We start from the raw sequence: 23,351 nt of genomic DNA on the forward strand, positions 1-23,351 counted from the left end.
TCCCCCAACCCGCTCAGCCCCGCCCCCATCCCCACTCAGGCCAGTCCCCCAACCCGCTCAGCCCCGCCCCCACCCCCACTCAGGCCAGTCCCCCAATCCGCTCAGCCCCTCCCCCATCCCCACTCAGGCCAGTCCCCCAACCCGCTCAGCCCCGCCCCCATCCCCACTCAGGCCAGTCCCCCAACCCGCTCAGCCCCGCCCCCACCCCCACTCAGGCCAGTCCCCCAACCCGCTCAGCCCCGCCCCCAGCCCCACTCAGGCCAGTCCCCCAACCCGCTCAGTCCCGCCCCATCCCCACTCAGGCCAGTCCCCCAACCCGCTCAGCCCCGCCCCCATCCCCACTCAGGCCAGTTCTCACTTTCTGCGGTCACGTCTCTCTCACCCTCAGTTCCCTGCCGGTGTACTTGTGTGCGGGTGAGCTAAGAACACTCAGCGGGAGATGTGTCCTCTTCAATGTTAAGTGTATAATACATTACTGTTGACTGGGGGTGCAATGTGGTAGAGGAGATTTCTAGAGCTTATTCATCGTACTTAAATGAACCCTTATACCCATTGATTGATAACTCCCCATTTTCCCCTCCCCCAGGCCCCAGGTCACCTCCATTCCAGTCTTTGATTTTATGAATTTGACTATTTTAAACATCTCAGATAAGTGGAATTATAGGCCAGGTGCAGTGGCTCAGGCTGGTAATCCCAGCATTTTGGGAGGCAAAGGCGGGAAAATCTCTTGAGCCCAGAAGTTTGAGACCAGTCGAGGCAACATGGCAAGACCCCCGACTCTACAAAAAATTAAAAAATAAAAATTAGTCTGGCGTGGTGGTAGACACCTGTGGTCTCAACTACCTGGGTGGCTGAGGTGGGAGGATCACCCGAGACTGAGAAGTCGAGGCTGCAATGAGCCATGATATCGCCACTGCACTCCAGCCTAAGTGACAGGGTGAGACCCTGTCTCAAAAAAAAAAAAAAAAAAAGTATAATTATGCAGTGTGTGTTCTTACGTGTCTGACATTTCACTTAACATAAGATCTTCAAAGTCTGTTCATGTCGTCGATTGCAGGGTTTCCATCCTTTTTAAGACTAGATGAGATCCCACCGTATGTATGTACCACATTTTCTTTATCCGTTCACCTGTTGACTGGATGTCCAGGTCAGTTTCACATGTGAGCCATTGCAAACAGTGCTGCAGTCACCATGGGAGTGCAGACATCCCTTTGAGATCCTGATTTCACGTCTTTTAGGTATACATTTCCCCCAGTCCTACCAGCAGTTGTCAGCCCTGGCTGACCCTAGAATCACTTAAAGAGCTTTTCAAAAATGCTGAGGCTGGCCCCACCCCCAGGAACCTGACTCAGCTGGTCCAGTGGGACCCCTGTGGTGGGCTCCCCAGGAGACTTGCCAGGCAGTGGCCTCAAGAACCTTGCCCCCATCCATCTCATGGCACAGTCTCCTTGCTTTTCCCCACAAGAACGATTTCCACTTCAGTCTTCATTTTCTCTTGCCCCTACTCCTGAGCTGCTGAGTTCTCTTGGAAAAATCCCACAGCGGGACCACAAACCTCTACAAATCCAGACCCCCGCCCTGCTGCCGGCTCCTTCCAGCTTCCTCTTGGTTGTGGCGTTCTCTTGAAATGACGATGCCACAGGCTGCCCATCTTCCTCCGGGTTTCATCTCAGGTGCCTCATTCTCAGCTGAAGACCTCTCTCCACCTCCCTCAGACACTCCAGAGAAATCCCCAACTGCCTCCCTCCCCACTCTCAAGTGTCTTTCATCTCCTCCCATCCACTTGAGTCATGTGACAACTCGCTCCCCCACCCCATCCCCCACTGCCAGAAGTGGGTCTCCCTTCCAGGTGCAGGCCCCCCCATGCTGCCCCTGCTCCCCTTCTCTCCTCCCCCATCCTCAGGCAGCCTCAGCCTGGGCATTCCCATTCCCTTCTTTGCCTTGGTCTGTAAACACCACTCACTCCTATGTTTAAAAAACAAAAAAATCCTAAAACAGAAAGAGAGAGAGAGAGAAGAGAGAGGGATTCAGAAGACAGAAGCAGAGAGATGGGAGCAAGAGAAGGTCTCAGCTCAACTCTAAAGCTGGAGAAGGAAAAGAAACAGATTCCCCCCGGACCCCCAGAAGGAAAACCAGCCCTACACCTTGGTTTTTGTCCAGTGAGACCCACTGTGGACTTCTGACCCCAGAATTATCAGGTAATAAACTTATGTTGTTGTAAACAAACAAACAAACAAATTTTGCTGACTCTATTTCTCCATCAGGCTATCGCTGTATCTCCTCTCTACGAGTCTAGTCCTGAGCTAAGCCACCGTGCCCAGCTGTCAGCTAGAGATTTCCCTCTGCCTCCCCTGGCACCTTGAACTCAGCTGGTCTGCAGCCACACTCACCTGCTACCCCAACCTGATCCCTCTACTGTGTCCGTGTGCAGGTCAGTGCACTCCAGCAGGGGCTGCATGAAGCCTAACGTCACCCATCAGCATCACTGAGACTTCATGTTCTCCGCTCTAAGGTGGAAATGCGTCACCCTCCTTCCGTCTGCTGAATAAACCCATCATCCCTCTCTGTTACACTATTAATTCTTCATTTTACCTATCATTAGGCTTTCAGTAAATAAATAAGTGAAGCCAAAACAACTGCCTTTATCCATAAGTAATCAAAATGTGTTTAGTGCTTTAGTAAATAGTTCGTTTTCTAATTTTCCTTTAATTAGCAGAGAAAGAATTCAAATCAATTCCTTATCTGTCAGATAAAAAATTAGATTCAGCTTTTGTTCTTACACATATATCCAAATTTTAATGTACACAAGAAACACAAATTCATAATTGTTCTGTAAGATCATATGTATCCGATACTAAACACATTTCTACATTGATCTTCTCCCTTTCGTCACAGCTTAATAAAATTATAATGATGACCTTTCAAAGTCTCATTGCCTGATCCACATTTACACAGCATCCCTAGCTCCAAATCTCGGCTATTGCAAGGGGCCTGCTGCATCTCACTGCCTGACAGTCTATGTTGGATGCACCACAGGCAGCACTGGGGTCTATTACCACTCATGCGTTACCCTAGAAGCCAGCACAGTACTTAACACAGAGGTAGGGCTGTGATAAAAAAAATTGTCACCAAATGATGAGTAAATACGTAAGGTCTTTGGGCATGTCTTACATCGTGTTCATACCAATACACGTGATACTGTGGCTACATCACCTGTCCCAAAGGGAATGGGGTAATAGAGAGTGGAGGGGTGTGTCATGAGGCTGAGGGTGGGAGGGACTGTGGCCATATTGAGGAGTGAGCTGTAAAACAGCCCAGATTCAGTTGGCAAACATGATTGCTTTAACCCAGACTCTCCTGGTTGATTGAAGATATCCAGCAGAGTCAAATCCTTTCTCTAAACATCTAGAATGTCATGAATATGAGGCAGTGCTTTCAATACAAAATATTCTTTGGAGGAACAATAAGATTTCTCTTGTGGGATTATGTTGAGACTTCTCAATCCTCTTCGGGAACCATAACGGCAGATGCTGGAGAGGGATTGGATATGCCACTCATAGCTGATACCCGTCATGGAATCTTAGACAGAGGCTCTAAACAACAAAAGAATGTTTAAAATGGCTTCAGTGATTCTCCTTCAGGCCAAAGGAATTACAACCATGTGTTCTCAGCAGAGGAGGCGTAGTATTCCGCTATGGTCACTTATTATCCTGTCAGTAGCTATATGGAACGTGGATAAGGAGCAAAGTTGTTCTTTCCGTTCGGAACTGGGACTGTCCCCTGCAGATGCTGCAGCCAGATCAGTGCCCAAGTGGAGTAGAAATCATTGTTCTTGGACTGAATATTCTGATGCTAGCTCCTATTTGGCAGGAGGAGAGGAAGAAGGGAAGAAAATAGGATTTGTGTTCTTGTGCCTGTATTACCCAATTTGGGAACTTACAGATCTGTTTAATTTCGATTGGGAGAGAGAATAAAGCGTTTGAGGTTATTTCGGTTACTCTGTGCGGAAATCACACGCTACACCTAACAGATTCAACAATTTCATAGGGCCGTAGTCAAGCGCGTGAGTTACAATTTTATTCATTCCATTTATTCAGTGAGTCAGGCTCTGACAGGGGGTTGATTTGTTGTTTAATATTTGGGGGGATTATTTTGGTATAGCCGTAACATGTTTACTTAAATACCGTGTGTTAAATGAGATGTTTTGGTTTGTTTTGATGGGTACTTATAAAGGCAATGTACAGCACTTCACACTTAGCATTTTCCCATCCTCAACATGGCACCAGGATTAGCGCAATGACTGCCCTGTGTGTTTGAGAACAGCCAGGTTTGTTAAACCCAGAGAAAGGCAGGACTAGAAGACAGGGCTACTGCCAGGACAGAGCTGAGCTGAAGGGGATCTTTCCAAAACACTGGGTCCCAGTGCCATGCTAGGACCAAAGACTGTGGGTGGCAGCAAAGAGCCCAAAGGAGAAAATTGATTCTTCTTGCTTGTTTTGTGGTTCTTAGGGTGTTACCATAACAGCATGGATTCTTCCCTGTACTCAACAGAACATATGGGAAGCCTATAGTTAGCTCATCATTTCAACCCTTCCTCCCCCACACCCATCTCTCCCCATCCCCCGGGAATCTTCAATATGGGACCAATTTTTCTGTAGGTGAAAAAAAAAAAAAATTTAATTGGGATGAAATGTCCTTTTCTCCTGAACCGTAGGCCAGCTGTGATAGGTCCCGAACTTTGATTGAAGTTGCAATTGGCCACTAAACTGCAATGTAGAAATTGTTCCTAGAAAGGCTGTAGAATTAGCCAGGGCAGGAGAAATGTCGTCACAACACCTGATTCCCGTGCCTGGCCGCCCAAACAGAAATGGCTTTGGCCAAAGGCAGCCACAAGATACTCTAACAAAAAAAGGCACAAGGCAACTTTTAAGTCATGGCCCTAAATGCTAAAGCAGACCAAATGAGAATGCACTTCTCTAAAAATAGGCAGCATTTAAAAGTTGGTTTCATATAGGAAATCATCACTTTGCCCTTCTAACCATCATGTCTGAGGGCCTTTACATCTGATTTTTGCAAATATAAATTAGATACTCAATATGCAGATGCCTGCTACATGCATGAACAGTGACTGAAGATTCCTAGTATGGGTCTAGAATGGGTACTAGACAGCCTCACTATGAAACGTTATTACCCCCGGGTGTCATTTTAATGTCTAAGTCATCTCTCAGATGGCACAAGTCCAACTCTAATGCATTAAAACAGAAAAAGTCTATAAACACCTTCATGTATTTGATTAGTAAGTTGGGGTTTCTTTAACTGGCTGTTTATTCCTCTGTTCAGAACAACACATTAAAACAAGGAACCAACAACAGCAAGTCACTGACATTGTGCCAATTTATCAAAGACTTTTATTTTGTAAAGTGGGCTGTTGTATTGGGGGCATCTATGCTAGAGTTCCCAGGACCTACCCCTCCATTCCTGTGCAGTATCCTTTTGTTTTTGACTCACTGGATTGAGAATCATGAGGTGGTTGGACAGTGTTATTTCTTTTGTAGAAAGCTACTAAGAAAGACTGGTTTTAAGGGGAGGTTATCTAATTTGTGTTTCCATAGGTGGTAAATATACCTTTCCCACTCATCAATCTCTGTGTCCCTCCACATAATTGCAGATTTGGTTCTGTATGTCTTTTGGGTAATTTTTTGAATTTCACTTCCCATAAATTGAATTATGTGTCACTCCTGTTAGGGACTGTTGGTGTTTAGGCAGAGAAAGGAGAGAAGAGGCGGAAGGCTCCACAAGCAAGGATTTTGTGAGGACTCCCTGGGAGAAGAAAAGAAAATTCACCTGGTGGAGAACAAAGCTCCTACATGTCAAAGGCAAAGACAGGGCCTTACAGAGAACTTACCGCAGACAGAGGTAAAGTCACGTAACCCTATGCGTCAGATATAAGCTTGAGAGTTATGCACATTGCAGGCCTCTGATGTCACAAACCTGCCTGTTAAACGGCATTCTGTTAAACCCCAACAAAAACAGTGTCCCTTTGAAAAAGCAGACAGGAGAGAAGCTACCAAGATTCCCTCACAAAAAGGAATGAAAAATGGAAACTACAATGCTTGCTGATTTAATATATGTGAAATGTCTTTTGATATTCTCTTTATTTGTGTCATTTTTTAAGATTTCATTTTAGTGACCATAAAATCCCTTAGCCTGCATTTCCTAAAGTATGGGAGGGAGTTTAGGTAGCTGCCAGGTGCAACATTAAATAATGTTGACTTACATGTTAAGAAAGGTGTTTTCTTTTCTTTTCTTTTCTTTTTTTCTATTCTATTTCAAACCTTTAGTTTAGGCTAAGGAGAAAATCTTGGGTTTGGTGGTCATATGTTCAACACTTCTCTAATACTTACTGATTTCCTATTTCAACAAACTAAGACCAGGCCTCAGACAAGAGGTCTTTAGGAGGCAACAAAGTCCAGCTGGAATTTAATCATCCTGGTTGGTTGGTTGGTTGGTTTTTCCATCTTATTTACTTTTAGATTGCCTTCTATCTATGACAAGTGATCCCAATTTTCTAAGTAATGGAAGATAGACAGGATCAAATTGGGCACGGGTCAGTTTGGCTACAAATGTTCTCTGTTCCAGGGGTGCTGGCATGGAGGCAGTGAATTTGAGAAGAGGCATGGTCCAGAGCGTTTGACAGGGTTATTCACAGAGGTTCTCTGCCAGGGCAGTCCTCAGCACATTCTCTGTGCAAAGTGATGAACTAGATCTGTGTCAGTGACAAAGTAGATGAATTGACAGTTATCACTTGGGTCAGGAGGGCAGGGCAGTGTCCCAGAAAGGTGGCAGTAAACAGACTGGGAGCCCCTCCCCGGAAGAGGAGCTAGTGGCCACATCTGGGGCAGTCTTTTCTGCCTCTCCCTCACCCTCATGCAGACAGTGTGAGAAGAACATAGATACTGCTCACAGGTGAGCTATCAAGGATCCTCAAAAAGCAACTGTAATCCCAGCACATTGGGAGGCTGAGGTGGGCCGATCTTTTGAGGTCAGGAGTTTGAGACCAGCCTGGCCAACATGGTGAAACCCCATCTCTACTAAAAATACAAAAAATTAGCCAGGCGTGGTGGCAGGCACCCGTTATCCCAGCTACTCGGGAGGCTGAGGCAGGACAGTGGCGTGAACCCCAGAGGCGGAGCTTGCAGTGAGCGGAGATCGCACCACTGCACTCCAGCCTGGGCAACAGAGTGAGACTCCATCTCAAAAAAAACAAAAACAAAAACAAAACAAAACAAAACAAAAAAACAAAAACAAAAATACAAAAATTAGCTGGGCATGGTGGCACGCACCTGTAATCCCAGATACTCAGGAGGCTGAAGTTAGAGAATTGCCTGAACCCAGGAGGCAGAGACTGCAGTGAGCCCAGATCTTGCCACTGCACTCCAGTCTGGGCGACAGAGCGAGTCTTCACCTAAAGAAACAAAACAAACAAACAAACCAAAAAAACCAACATGAGCATAAAATCAAGTCATAAAATGTTCACACCATGCAATAAAGACAAATAGACACAACAATACCCAAGGAAGCAAAGTGGGTGGAGAAAAATAACAAGCTACAGAAATAAGTAAAATCATTATCAGGCAGAATCAAATATTACACCCACAAACAAAAACCAAATAGAGACTTTGGAAATTAAATTGTTGTTTGGTTACAGGAAAACCTCTATAGATTGGCTAAATAGCAGAATGGAGCATTGAAGAGCCACTTAGTAAACTGGAAGATGAAGTTTGGGGATTCTCCCAGAAACCAGTGCAAATGGATAAGTAGAAAAAATTATAAAGGAATACTTGAGAGCCGAGGAAGATAGAGCCAGGTATTTAAGTAATCATCTAAGAAGCATTCTTGAAGAAAATAGAGTAGAGAAAATAATCAGAGATATAACTGGAAAAAAATTCTGTAACTAAAAGAAAATGGAAAATAAAAAGACAATACTGAAAGTGAAATACCCTACCTAATTCCCAAGTGTGCATGTTATATAAATGTCAGACATGACTAGCTAATTAAGAAGCTAGATATAATCTAATTTTATAGCCAGCAAAACACACACACACGTAAAACTGTGAAGAAAATCTGAATAAGGCCTGTGAATTGCACCAACATCAATTTCCTGGTTATGATATTTGTGGCACACAGAATTCTAAGATGACCTTTAATGAACCTCACTCTTGTATAATCCCCTGCCCTTGAGTGTGGCAGCACCTGTGAATATGATGTCGTATCAATTCCATGATTATGTTATGTTATATGGCAAAAGGGATTTTTCAGATGAATTAAGGTCTCAACCTTAAAATATGAAGGTTATCCTGGTTGGGTCAAGCCCAATCAGGTGATCCCCTTAAAAAGGGCACCAAACTCTTCCTCATGAAAGAGATTGCAAAACGTGTGAGGGATTCCACTCGAGGTTTTTCATTGCTGGCATTGGAGATGGAGGGGGCCATGTAGCAAGGAATGCAGCAACTCATAGGAGTTGAGAAGGTCCCTGGCTAACAGCAAATGAGGAAGCAGGGAATCTCAGTCCTCCAACCACAAGGAACTGAATTGTGCCACAACCACATAGACATGAAAGAGAACCCCCGGCCTCTGATGAGAGTGCACCTCGATTTTAGCCTGTGAGACCTTGAGCAGAAGACATCACCACGTGCACCCAGACGTCTGGCCTGCAGAGCTGTGTGTTAAGTAGTTTTGTTATAAGCCACTAAATTTGTAGTCACTTGTGACACAGTACTATAATTTTAATATTTTCCCTCCAAATTCATGTTAACACTTAATTTCCAATGTGACGGCATTGAGAGGCGGGACCTTTAAGAGGTGATTGGGTTATAAGGGGTCTGTTCTTATGAATGGATTCATCCGTTCGTGGATCCATGGTTAATAGGTTATCATGGAAGGGAGACTGGTGCCTTGATAATAAGAGAAAGAAAGACCTGAGAGAGCACGTCAGCATGCCCAGCCCCCTCTCCATGGGAAATCCTGTTCACCCTGGGGACTCTGCAGGGAGTCCTCATAGCAGGAAGGTCCTCACCAGATGCAGCCCCTTGGCTCTGGAATTCTCAGTTCCATAACTGTAATAAATAAGTTTCTTTTCCTTATAAATTACAATTGTAATTTATAATTTTAAATTAACTTTCCAGATATCCTATTCTAAGCAACAGAAAATGGACTAATATGCACAACAATAGAAAATAAATATTCTATTTTACCAGAGTTATGCCAGATATTAGCATTGGAGAAAACTGGGTAAAAAATAGGCAGAACGTTTCTGCAAAATTTTTTTTGCAACTTTCTATGGCCCTATAATTATTACCTTTAAAAAAAAATGCGTAAAAGGGAGATTGTGTGTTCTTGTCAAATACATGTAAAACAGTGACAGAAACTGACTATGTGTTATGCTTCAAGAACGTTTTAAAATTTTCAGGAAGCAGAAATCATACAAATCTTAATCACTGACCACAATGCAGAAATTATTTAATTAATAAAATACTGACAATGAAAAATAACAACAAAAGAAAAAAATCAAATACACTTCTTAATAATTATTGAATTAAGAAAGAAAACAGACTGGGAGCAGAGGCTCACACCAATAATCCCAGTATTTGAGGAGGCCTGGATAGGAGGATCTTGAGCTCAGGAGTTTGAGACCATCTGGGCAACATGGTGAAACCCTGTCTCCACAAAAGATACAATATAGCCAGGCATGGTGGCATGCACCTGTAGTTCCAACTACTTGGGAGGCTGAGGGGGGAGGATCACTTGAGCCCCAGAGGTCAAGGTTGCAGTGCAGTGAGACATGATTATGCCACTGCACACCAGCCTGGGCAACAGAGCGAGACCCTGTCTCAAGACCAACAAAACAAAACAAACAAAACAAAGAATAAAAAGAAAGAAAACAACCGCAAGCTACTCGGGAGGCTGAGGCAGGAGAATGGCATAAACTCGGGAGGCGGAGCTTGCAGGGAGCTGAGATCCAGCCACTGCACTCCAGCCTGGGCGACAGAGTGAGACTCCATCTCAAAAAAAAAAAAAAAAGAACAGTAACAAGAAATAACAAGAGCACCATGATGTGTCTATGTATAGTGGCATTCTGAGGGAGTAGCCTTGACTACATTTACAAGAAAACAGGAAAGACTGGAAATAATTGAGTTATGTTTTCACCTTGAGAAGCTAGAAAAAGAAAATCAAAATAAGCTCAGGAAAGGAATTAGTAAACATGAAAGCATACATTAATGAGATCAAAAGAAAACAACAGCAACAAAAATGTAGAGTTGGTAAACAGAGCAAAGGCATGTAAACATTCAAAATGTCAAAGGACAAGATGTGACTTTAAGAGCCTTAGAAAAGAGAACTGTATTAAAACACCAACATTTTACAAAGCCATGTAAAACAAATGGTTTCCTCTAAAAATAAAAATGATCAAAATTAGAAAAGAAAAAAAAAATGGAAGTACCATACAGACCAATCTCCATAAAAATAAATGGAAAAGACATGCCAAGATTTGCACCCGAAAACAGCCCCAGGTCCAGGAGTTTTCCTGGCAAATTCTGTAAGTATTTGCAATTTATATAAGCAGTGTCAGAGGATAGAAAAGGAGAGAAAGCTGCCTTCAACTGAAAGCTAAAATAATAATTGCAGAAGTTTAAAAACTAAAAGACTGCAAGTAAGATAATTGCATATCGAATTATGAATGCGTCGGAAGCATAATACCTCATAACAACTAGAGTTTGTCCCAAGAATGCCGGAATGACTGAAGTTTAGAAAATCCACTGATATACCTTATTATATTAACAGATTAATAGAGAAAAATATAAGATTATCTCAATAAACACCGGAACATTATTTGCTATAATGTCCCTCCATACGTACAACCATAGCACAAACTCAGAATTATTTAATAATCTTAAGCAAAGGAAGTCCTAAGCACGATGTGAAATCCTGAAGCCATTAAATAAAAATTTCATTCATTTTACTGTGTTAAAATATGCAGGGCTTTTATATAATGTATACCACACCAAAGCAAGATATTCACAGTAGAGGAAACTGTGGAGATAAGCAGGGAGAGTGGGTATACAGGAACTCTGAACTTTCCAATTTTTCTGTAAACCTAAAACTGCTCTGAGAAATAAAGTTTATAAGCAAAGAGGAACAAAAAACAACAAAATAGATAAAATACTTGAAATATATTTGACACGAAAGCTTAACACCTTAATCTATAAAGAAATCAAGACCGGGCATGATGGCTCATGCCTCTAATTCCAGCAGAGGAGGAATGCTTGAGGCTAGGAGTTTGAGACCAGCCTGGGCAACATAGCGAGATCCCATATATTAAAAAAAATTTTTTTTAATTAGCTGAGTGCGGTGGCATGCTTCTGTAGTTCTCACTACATAGGAGAATCACTTGAGACTAAGAGTTTGAGGCTGCAGCGAGCTATGATGGCACCACTGCACTCCAGCCTGGGCAACAGAGCTAGACCCTGTCTCTTAAAAAGAAAAGAAAAAGAAAATGAAGATACATACTCTCTGTAATAATATTCAAATTGTACCTGAGGTCCTATCCAATGCAATAAGATGGGCAAAACATAAATGTTGGAAATGACGTAAAATAATTATTATTTTACAAATGATATAATTTTCCATTTAGAAAAATCCAGAAGAGAATCAACTGAAATATTATTAGAAATTTCTTTTTATTTTATTAGAATATTTATTTATTTATTATTAGAAGTTTAGCCGGGTCGCCAAGTAGAAGATTCATATACAGAAACCAATAGCTTTCTCATGCATCTGCCAAAACCAATCTAAAAGTGCAACTAAAACATTCAAAATAGCCACAGAATTTCAAAATATACAGGAATAAATATGGAAAAGAAACACATCAGACCCATGTGAGGAAAATTATAAACTTTACTGAAGGACATAAAGTAAATTCAAACAAAGGGGAAGATGCAGTATAAAGGTGTCCGTTTACCCATAAATTAAAAACAACATTGGGGCGATGCCTATCACATTGGCAGTGTTATTTTTGTTGTTGTTTGTTTACTTTGCAAGCTTATTCTAAAATTTATGTACAGAAAAAATATCCAAGATAAACAAGAAAATTTTGGTAAGGAAAGATGGGGACACTGCTCAGTCTATAGAAAGGAAATAGAGGAGGCCACTGCGTGGGAAAAGATACTCAACTTCACTAATAATTAGAGAAATGCAAAATAAGAAAATAACAAGGTCCCATTTTTCCCCTTAAATATCCTTAAATATTTAAATGATAATGTGAGAGGGGAAAAAACAGAAATTCACAGATACTGTTAGTAGGAGTTCAATTGGTCCAGTCTTTTTCAAAACCAATGGCATTATTTCTCAACACTTTGTGCATTACTATCAACCAAGTACTAACAAAGTAACTTTTCAGAGTCTATCCACTCCAGAGGTGCAGGAAAGCATGTATCCAGAGAGGCTGATCAAGCACGTTCATGTACCACTGTGTCTAACAGCAAAAACACTAGAAATTATTCAAATGTCTATTAAGATAATTATTTAAAACAGAGTGAATTTGTATTTGGAAATATAGGCAGTGATTTTTTGAAAAATCAGTCTATTCTTGTAACACTGCAAGAATTCCAAGACACATTATTAAGTATCAAAAGAAAGCTGTAGAAGGTCAGGTGCGGTGGCTCATGCCTGTAATCTCAGCACTTTGGGAGGCCGAGGTGGGAGGATCACTTGGAGCCAGGAATTCAAGCCCAGCCTGGCCAAGAAGGTGAGACCTCATCTCTACTAAAAATACAAAACTTAGCCCAGCGTGGTGATGCACACCTGTAATCCCAGCTACTGGGAAGGCTGAGGCAGGAGAATCACTTGAACCCAGCAGGCAGAGGTTGCAATGAGTCGAGATCGTGCCACTGCACTCCAGCCTGGGAGACAGACTGTCTCAAAAAAAGAAAAAAGTAGAATATTTTGCACTGTGTAACATAGTAATGTTAAAAATTTATGTGTTAATGCAGATGTATATGCTTGTAAATGCAGATTAAAAACAAGTAGTTAACTTACTTCTGAGGACGTACAGGATTGGAGATGTGGTGAAATCAGGAGCACTTTCGTTTCCTCTGTATGGTTTGAAATTTCAAAATGAAAATATGACCATATAAGGATGTACTTTTTAAAATTCCCCAAAAGTAAATGTGGCCATCCGAAAAGTTTATTTACACATGCGTATGTCATCACATATTTATTTCACAAAGATCTGAATGCTTTTTGACCTTATAAAAATCATAAAAGCACTTAAAAAATTAAATAGTAGTGCTGGATCAGAAAACGTATGCTTTTAGGATGTCTGACGAAATACCAATATTAAAAATTCATCAAAAATCTTCTGGGAGGATTAGGACTCCAGTGAAGAAATAACCTTTTTGTCAATAGTGAACCTTACCTTGGGCTTCTTTTTCAAAAACTCTGTATATCTTCGCTCAGGAAGAAATGTTAAAGTGTTCCATATCTCTTTATAGCATCGTGGAAAGCGTCTGAAACTTGAGACCACCACGGCTTCTTTATGCACATATGATATTTGGTTATTTGAAAAGCCATCAAGACAAGATGGAACATAGTCACACGCCCAGAGATTAAAATTTCTTGAAACATGTTGCCTCTTATCTGGAGCGATCTTCTTACGTCCCAGGCCCTGGAGAAGAATTACAAGATTAGAAAGAAAATATTCAAGGTCACATAGTTTTTTGTTTGTTTGTCTGTTTGTTTGTTTGTTTGTTTGTTTTGAAACAGTCTTTGTCTGTCGCCCAGGCTGGAGTTAAGTGGCACGATCTCAGCTCACTGCAACTTCTGCCTCCTGGGTTCAAGCAATTCTCATGCCTTAGCCTGCTGAGTAACTGGAACTACAGGTGGATGCCACCACGCCTGGCTAAGTTTTTGTATTTTTAGTAGAGACAGGGTTTTGCCACGTTGCCCAGGTTGGTCTTGAACTCCTAAGCTCAGGCAATCTGCCCACCTCAGCCTCCCAAAGTGCTAGGATTACAGGCATAAGCCACCATGCCCAGCCTCAGTCACATAGTTCTGAGGTCTTTCTTAAAATCAGTTACTTGACATGTATATGTTGAAATGCACCCTATGATGACTGTCTCGAGGTCTCCTTTACCAACCTGTTGAAGGTTATGAACTGACACTCACAAAACCCTGGCGGGGTTCTGTTATTGTCCTCACAGTCTTCTGGTGCCACCAAGAAGCCTGGGCCTTTAGAGACATGGAAGGCAGAACCAGAGAGAATTCAGCCAGAAACAGACTGTTAGACAGCCTCAACCTTAGGGACCCAGGTAGGTTCCCTTTGCCCCAACATCGCCGACCCTCCCTGCTCCCCAGCACTCAGTGGGACCAATGATGACTCTTTCTCTGAAAAGTCTGAGGAGGCCGAATTCTTTCCCATCCCTAAGGGCTCCCCTGAAGGACCCAGCACCTTTGGGTACTGGCCCACAGGCTTCCTCATTCACTCTCAGCACCTTACATGTGAACCTAATAATTACTGTGTACTCAAAATTGTACATTCTGTTTGATCACAACTAGATGAAAACCAAGAACAAAAACACTATACTGACATGAACGACTGAGAGGAAATGGACGTTACATTACATAGACTTCACATCAGTAAAGTGAGGTTTCTGTGATGAAGGGTCAATGTCAGATTCGCAGCAGGAGATGCAAGGCACATTTCAATTAGAGTAATTTGAGGACAGTCTATAAACGGACTATCTACATATGTGTGGGTATGTGTAAGGACACCCCGAGGGGCTGTGCAATGGCTCCAGGACTGAGGGGACTGGGGAGGAACGTACTCCACATAGATCAGCCCCCCGGAACCAGAGTGGGGAGAAGAAGAGGAGAGTGGCACTGCAGGAACAAGTGTATGACGCAGGGCACAAAGTCCAAGTCAGCTTCTAAAGAGTGACTTGGGCCGGGTGCGGTGGCTCAAGCCTGTAATCCCAGCACTTTGGGAGGCCGAGACGGGCGGATCACAAGGTCAGGAGATCCAGACCATCCTGGCTAACATGGTGAAACCCCGTCTCTACTAAAAAAATACAAAAAACTAGCCAGGCGAGGTGGCGGGCGCCTGTAGTCCGAGCTACTAGGGAGGCTGAGGCAGGAGAATGACATGAACCCGGGAGGTGGAGCTTGCAGTGAGCTGAGATCCGGCCACTGCACTCCAGCTTGGGTGACAGAGCGAGACTCTGTCTCAAAAAAAAAAAAAAAAAAAAAAAGAGTGCCTTGAGGATACTCCAGCAAATTGAAAAACAAGTAAAAGAAAGGCATGATGAAAACAGAGGAAAGAGCTTCAAGGAAAGTAGCAAGTAAAATTTATGGATGAAACCTAAATGCTTGCCAATAATGTGACTATGAAATATATTGAATTGTACAAATTCACAAAATGGAAAGGAAGGAGGGAAACAGAAAGATAGACAGAAAAGAATTTGCAACTGAAATTCCAGGATTTCAACTTGATTAGGGAAATGAGGGCCACGTCTCTGAGCTCCCAGCTGAAGTCCAGGAATGGCACCTACAGAACTTGGAGGATACAAACTGGCCACCAATACAGCAGCCCTGAAGCAGGAAGTGAGATACAGCATGCTGGAAGACTTACCTTATTCTTGGGGAAAAGCTATAGTTATTAATTTTTATACATAGAGTAATATAGTGTTAATATAATTATTAAATATTTATACTTGAGGGCAAGTTCTCATAGAATATCAATAGAAGTCAGAGTGAGCAAAGAAACTCAGTCTAGCAAAGTCATGAGAGGAAGAAAAAAAGAAACAAAATATTTAAGCATAATAAATAGGAAACATAAAAGTGAGATGGCAGAAATAAAACCAAAAGCATAAATTGTCATAATAATGTGAATGGGCTAAATTCTCACATAAAGAAATAGATTCTTGGATTTTTTTAAAAAACTATGCTGCATTCTACTTATCATAGAGGACAAACGCAAAGCAAAGTGACTACAAATTAGGGAGACAAAGGAATGGGCCATAACATAAAGAACAAACATTAGCAAAAAGAGAGTAATAGTGACAATGCTAGTATCATAACGTAGATAGAATTTATGGCTGAAAGCATCAACGCATATAAAGAGAAACACTTTATATTGATAAACGGCAAAAGCCATCATAAAAATAAAACAACAAAAATTTTTGATGCAGAAAGATATGGTATTAAACTACATAGGCAAAAAAGCTTTAGAAACTCAAGAATAATCTTAGAAACAGAAATTGACAGATCAATACAAAAATTAAGACAAGCATGAGAAAGATTTAAATAATTCGCAGTCCTAAATTAATAAATATAAAGAACTTTGTAACCAACATGGGGGAATATATATTATTTGTAAACAGCCGCGACACACTTGTTAAAGTTAATCACATACAAGACAACAAAGATAATCTCGTATTTCAAAAAGTGAAAATCTTAGATTATACTCTTTGAAATTTACCATAACCCATAAAACTAAGTATTAGCAAAGAATAGATTATTTCTAAAATTTTTAACCTATAGATAATTCAAAACATTCTTCCAATTTTTTTAGGAAAAGGGAAATTAAAAATTAAAGCATAGGCTATTTGAAAGCAAATAATAATGAGACCTTAATTGGAAAAACCTTTAGGATGTAGTCAAACCAATAATCTTAAAGACTACTTATAGTTTTAATAAATTATTAACAAAAACAATTGCAAGTATGTGAACTAAACATTCAACTGAAAAAAATTTTAAAGGAACAACAAAATAAGACTATTTTGAGAGATGTTATACCAGTACATTTGAAATGAATTAGATAAATTTTAGGCAAATATATATCAGCAAAATCTACCCAAGAAGAGGTAGAAAGTTTGAATAGATTAATAATCAAGAACAAAATAAAAAGTAATAAAAAACTTACTCTAAAAAATATATCAAGCCCAAGTTATTTCATAGGCAAATTCTGTCTAACCTTCATTAAACTGAAAATCCAAATGTTATATAAGCTATTCCAGAACATAGAGAAAGTTGGAAAGCTTCCAAGGTTTTCTAGAAGACCATCATAACCTTAGCAAAATACAAGTGGTACAAGCCTGTTTATACCATTAACAAATATACATTTATGTGTGTACATTTGCGTGTGAATTGGAAAAATTCTCAAATTTTGCCCACAAAACCATTACTAGCAGTGAATCATCAAGGTCAGATTGTGAGGAGGGAAAATAAGGGTGTGAATTTATTTTTAATTTTATACAATTCTGTATTATTTCAGTTTTTAAAGGACGTATGTTGCTTTGGTTATTTGAAAAACAATATTAAGCACTCCATTTACAGAAGCAGGCTAAGTGGGTATTCTGGTTCTGTTTTCAACATTGTGCCAGAAGAAAACCAGATTTTTCAGGTGAAGGCACTTCTATTTAGTTAAGACATTGTAGTCTAGAAGAAAGAGGGATTTGGGGCAAGTTGTTTAACTTTATTGGATCTCAATTTGCTCGTCTCTAAATTGAGATGATAAGTGTAATGAGCCTGTAGGATTGTTGTGAGGATTGAATACAGTAATATGAGATGTTGGTATATGGCAGATGCTTTCTAAATGGTGGGCCATTAATAACATCTTCATCATCATGGACTTTCAGCTTCCATGAGGATTTGCAGATATCACTTGATGCAGCTTTCTACCTAATAGGTTTCCCTTTGCTATGCTGTCTGGTAGCCCCGAGCCACATGTAACCACTGAGCACTTGAAATGTGAGTTGTCTAAGTTGAGATGTTACGTAAGTGTAAAATACCACCTAGATTTTAAAGACTCGGTTTGGAAGGAGGAATGTAAAATATCTCATTAATTTTTTATATTGATTACATGTTGAATGGACAATTTGGAGAATTATTGGGCTAGATAAATTATTTTTGTTTGCTTGAGATAGGATCTCACTCTGACACCCAGGCTGGAGTGCAGGGTTCATGATCATAGCTCACTGCAGCCTTGAACTCCTGGGCTCAGGTGAACCTCCTGCCTCAATCTTCTGAGTAGCTGAGACAACAGGCATGCACCACCACACCTGGCTAATTTTTTAATGTTTTGTAGACACGGGGTCTTACTAGGTAGCCCAGGCTGGTCTCAAGCTCCTGACCTCAAATGATCCTCCCACCTCAGCCTCCCAAAGTGCTGGGATTTCAGGGGTCAGCCACTGCTCCCAGCCAATAAAATATGTTATTAAAGTAAATTTCACCTGTTTCTTTGTACTTAATGTAACCACTAAAATGTTTAAAATTATGCATACAGTTTACATTACATTGCTATCACATAGTGCTGTGTTAACCACCATTGTGTCAGACTTCATGTTCTTCAGTGAAGGAGAACTCACCACCTGCTGAGAAAAGGCAACTCCAGTCACGAGGAAATCCTTCCTTCTATTATGTAAGCTCCTCCTCCTTCTGACCTTTCCTTGGGGATCCTGGCTCTGCTATCCAGAGATACGCATAGCAGTCCCTCCTTCCCATGGCAGATCCTCACAAGAAAGCTCGCAAAAGAGACAATTTATGGGAAGGCACTTGGAGAAGGATGAAGCGCACACACACCTAGGCAGAACACTGGTGTAAATCTTGAAAGCGGCGTGGAATTCTGAGAGCTTCCAACATTTTTTTTAACCTGTTATGAGTCTTGTTTAAGATCTCGCTTTGTTTTGACCTTGTTCCAGTTTTGAGGCCAGTCCTCTATCTTCAACACACCCCAGAAAATCAAGATCCCTTGTGTTGTTCCCTGTTTTATTAACAATTTGGAAAGAAATACTCACGGAGTCAAGGTAGCATCCAGAGTTCTCCAAACTGTGCCGATTGTCATGCACGGAGAATGGGAACTGGTTATTCACTGCTTGCTGGAAAAGTGGGATGTAAGAGAAACGGCACACATTAGAACCCGGCTTGCTTTCAGAACTGGGATCCGGTGATGTGGAAGGAAGATGGATGAGGCAAAGTGACCTCTAAGAAAGACAATGAAACCTGGCCCCCGAGATGGAGCAGATACAGGACAGGGAGGATATCCACGTGCTCATCAGCCCCGGGGCTTTGAAACCCCACCTTATTTCCAGCTTCCTGAAAGTCATAAAAATTCTCTTTCAAAACACCTTATTTGGAGGCAAGGATGGAAAAGCGTATAGGCTCACAGAGCCAAAAGCTGGGAAGGACTTTTGAGGCTGTGTAGACCAACTCCATCATCTGGCCAGTAGGAGTCCCAGGAGATGAGAGCCCTGGCCCAAGGCCTCACTCGGGGGGACCCTGGCAGGTATGAAATGGACCCTTGCTTCTCCTTCGTGCCACTGCAGGGCCTTGAAGTTGCTCAGGAATTGGCCGGGGAGGCAGGAGGTGCATGTTAATGAGCTGTGGGCTGGAAGGATGTTGCTTCCTGTTCATGGAGGAGCCTGACCAGATTGTCCGTAGCAGGAGGTAGTTCCTGCTGGAGAGCACCAGGGTACGGGGTGGGGACACTACCAACCCTTAGGGTCCAAGGATAGTAAATGTGCAGTTTCTTACAAGGAACGATTGCTTGGCCCAACGTGCCAGCCTTGCTGCCCCCTGGGAGGTCCACAAGAGCCCATGGCTGTGGCCAGTGTTCAGGACTCACCTTCTCCCGGACTTTGTATATGGGCGGCAGCTTCCCCTCCACTTGCCAAGGCGAGTGTGGACTCTGGGGCTCTTTTAACATAGCCCTGGTGTTGGATTCTGATGTCTTTTGCGTTAGCCCGATGTGAGGGAACTGGAAGAACAGCACACGCCTTGATTAAAACCAGACACATTCGAATCTACAAGCCAAGTATCAGGGCTTCCTCTGTACAGTGATTAAAATGCAATTTGGGTGCTTTTGGCATGCAATGGAAATGGCATAATTTTTGTAATTTTCAAGTATTCTTTCCAAGACAAAAAACATTGTAATGGCCCAGAGCCATCACTGCCGGTTGTTTCAAGTTACAGAGGCCACCCCTGCTGTGCTGGAGCCTGGAAATGTTTCCATAGCCTGGTAAGGAGGGTGTGGTCCTCAGAGAGTGAGCAGACACATTCTGAGAAGACAGAAATGTGTTATTTGAGATCCTTCCTGTGGTCAGGGAGCTCCCAGTACTGAGGACCTAGGAGCCAACCCACGTTTATGGAGATGAGCCAACCTGCAGCAACGTAGGTATGAGGTGACCCTAAGACCATGGGAAGGGGAGGAACAGAGAGTCCCAGATGATTCTCTGCTGGTAATGTGGGATGGTATAGGGGAGGTAACATCTAGGAGGGAAAAAGAGGGAATAGAAGGCTGTGAAGCAAGAAAAATGAAGACAGTGAGGATTATCTAGAATGTGTCCTTGCAATCTCAATCAACAAGACTGGGAAGGAAACAGGACTGGGCAGAAGGGGTTGGTACCAACAAGGGCCTCTGTTGACCCGGCTGGGAGCTCTGGACATTGGGTGGCCCCTCAGAGTTGGGGAGAGGGGATCCAGTCTCTGTGCACCCAGCAATGAGGCATTGGATTTATTCCTGGGCTACCCCTAGAAGAGGGGGTGACCCTAGGGAGGCAGCTGTCTTCAGCCAGCAGATCTCTCGGTGTGGGCAGTGAGGGCCACACTCCTAGCAACTGGAGGGATGAGTCTTTCATTCCTGAAGTTGGATGTGGCTGGCTCTTGATGGCGAGAGAAACTCACCCCAATTTTATTTGAATGGCACCTCTTAAAAGCCACCCCAACAAAGTGAGCTCTGAAGCAGGACTCTCTAGGAGGAAATGAACGGAAATTAAAAAGACAAGACCCAATTCAATGAAAATTCCCATAAAGGGAGAAGAAGAAGATGTGGTTGGGTCAGAGGCCAGACATTCAGAGGTCCTGAGTCCAGCCCCAGCTCTCTCTCCTATCTCCTAGGTGAGCCTGATGAGAGAGACTAAACTTTCTCAAGCCTCAGTTTCCCTATCTGTAAAATGGGAGTAATAATACCTACCTGATGTGGCAGATTTGATACAAAGAGGAAATGTATACACTCCAATAGCGTGAATAGTTTGCAAATGTTTTTGGCTAAATAGCAATCACATTTTCGTTATCCATTCATCCACTGATGAACACTTAGGTTGATTCTATGTCTTTGCTATGGTGAATAGTGCTGCAATAAACACGCAAGTACAGGTATCCCTCTTATATATTGATTTTCTTCTTAGTAGATACTCAGTAATAGCATTGCTGGATCAAATGGTACTTTCTCTTTTTAGTGTTTTGAGAAATCTCCATACTATTTTCCACAGTGGCTCTACTAGTTTACATTTCCAGCAAAAGTGTGTAAGAGTTCCCTTTTCTCCCCATCCTCGCCAACATCTGCTATTTTTTGTCTTTTTAGTAATAGCTATCCTGACTGGGATAAGATGATATCTCATTGTGGTTTTTGTTTGCATTCCCCTGATGATTAGTTCAGCATGTTTTCATATACCTGTTTCCCATTTGTATGTCTTCTTTTTTAAAATTTAAAATGTTGTGTGTGTACATAGTTGCTGTGTATATTTATGAGGTACATAAGATGCTTTGATACCGGCATACAGTGTGTAATAATCACATCAGGGTAAATGGAGGATCCATCACCTCCAGCATTTATCATTTCTTTGTGTTACAAACAACCCAATTCTACTTTTAGTTTAAAATGTACAATAGATTATTATTGACTATAGTCACCCTGTCGTGCTATCAAATACTAGATCTTATTCATTCTAACTATATTTTTGTCCCATTTTCCATCCCCACTTCCCCCACCACTACCTTTCCTAGCCTCTGATAACCATCATTCCACTCTCTATGAGTTCAACTGTTTTAATGTTCAGCTTCCACAAAGGAGTGAGAACATGGGAAAAGTTTGTCTTTCTGTTCCTGGCTTATTTTACTTAACAACATGTCCTCCGGTTCCATTTACATGGTTGCAAATGACAGAATCTCATTCATTTTTATGACTGACTAGTACTTCATTTTGTATGTGTATCACATTTCTTTATCCATTCATCTATTGATAGACACTTAGGTTGCTTCCAAATCTTGGCTATTGTGAATAGTGCTGCAATAAACATGGGAGTGCAGATATCTCTTCAGTATACTGATTTCCTTTCTTTTGGGTATATACCTAGCAATGGGATTGCTGAATCACATGGTAGTTTTATTTTTAGTTTTTTGAGGGACCTCTGTACTATTCTCCATAGTGGCTAATATGGTTTGGTTCTGTGTACCCACGCAAATCTCATCTTGAATTAGAATCCCCAAATGTCAGAAGAGGCACCTGGTGGGAGGTGATTGGATCATGGGGGTGGATTTCCTCCTTGCTGTTTTCATGATAATGAGTGAGTTCTCATGAGATCTGATGGTTTAAAAGTGTGGCACATCTCCCTTTGCTCACTGTCTCTCCTGCCGCCATGTAAGATGTGCCTTGCTTCCCTTTCACCTTCTGCCATGATTGTAAGTTTCCTGAGGCCTCCCCAGCCATGCAGAACTGTGAATCAATTAAACCTCTTTTCTTTTTTTTATTTTTATTTTTATTTATTTATTTATTAGTATTATACTTTAAGTTCTAGGGCACATGTGCATAACGTGCAGTTTGTTACATATGTATATTTGTGCCATGTTGGTGTGCTGCACCCATCAACTCGTCAGCACCCATCAACTCGTCATTTACATCAGGTATAACTCCCAGTGCAATCCCTCCCCCCTTCCCCCTCCCCATGATAGGCCCCGGTGTGTGATGTCCCCCTTCCCGAGTCCAGGTGATCTCATTGTTCAGTTCCCACCTATGAGTGAGAACATGAGGTGTTTGGTTTTCTGTTCTTGTGATAGTTTGCTAAGAATGATGGTTTCCAGCTGCATCCATGTCCCTACAAAGGACACAAACTCATCCTTTTTTATGGCTGCATAGTATTCCATGGTGTATATGTGCCACATTTTCTTAATCCAATCTGTCACTGATGGACATTTGGGTTGATTCCAAGTCTTTGCTATTGTGAATAGTGCTGCAATAAACATACGTGTGCATGTGTCTTTATAGCAGCATGATTTATAATCCTTTGGATATATACCCAGTAATGGGATGGCTGGGTCATATGGTACATCTAGTTCTAGATCCTTGAGGAATCGCCATACTGTTTTCCATAATGGTTGAGCTAGTTTACAATCCCACCAACAGTGTAAAAGTGTTCCTATTTCTCCACATCCTCTACAGCACCTGTTGTTTCCTGACTTTTTAATGATCACCATTCTGACTGGTGTGAGATGGTATCTCATTGTGGTTTTGATTTGCTTCTGCA

The 23,351-nt window shown here is 41.8% G+C and overlaps 1 protein-coding gene across 2 annotated transcripts in view; it reads right to left on the reverse strand.

Moving 5' to 3' along the window:
* Positions 1–23,351, reverse strand: part of TEX36 (testis expressed 36) — a 90,354-nt gene that overhangs the window by 52,070 nt on the left and 14,933 nt on the right. Inside the window, exons 2-4 of one of the 2 annotated variants that reach the window (XM_007964368.3) lie at positions 19,676–19,807; positions 18,849–18,929; positions 13,219–13,720 (exon numbers count right to left, since the gene is read on the reverse strand). In XM_007964368.3, coding sequence (XP_007962559.1) covers positions 13,424–13,720; positions 18,849–18,929; positions 19,676–19,807 — 510 coding nt within the window. In that variant the 3' untranslated portion in view covers positions 13,219–13,423. Of the gene's footprint in view, positions 1–13,218; positions 13,721–18,844; positions 18,930–19,675; positions 19,808–23,351 lie in introns of those variants that run through there. The other variant, XM_038009697.1, reaches the window with a different exon arrangement.

This window comes from Chlorocebus sabaeus, chromosome 9 (assembly GCF_047675955.1).
Source record: "Chlorocebus sabaeus isolate Y175 chromosome 9, mChlSab1.0.hap1, whole genome shotgun sequence".
In the NCBI taxonomy this organism is placed as follows: domain Eukaryota; kingdom Metazoa; phylum Chordata; class Mammalia; order Primates; family Cercopithecidae; genus Chlorocebus; species Chlorocebus sabaeus.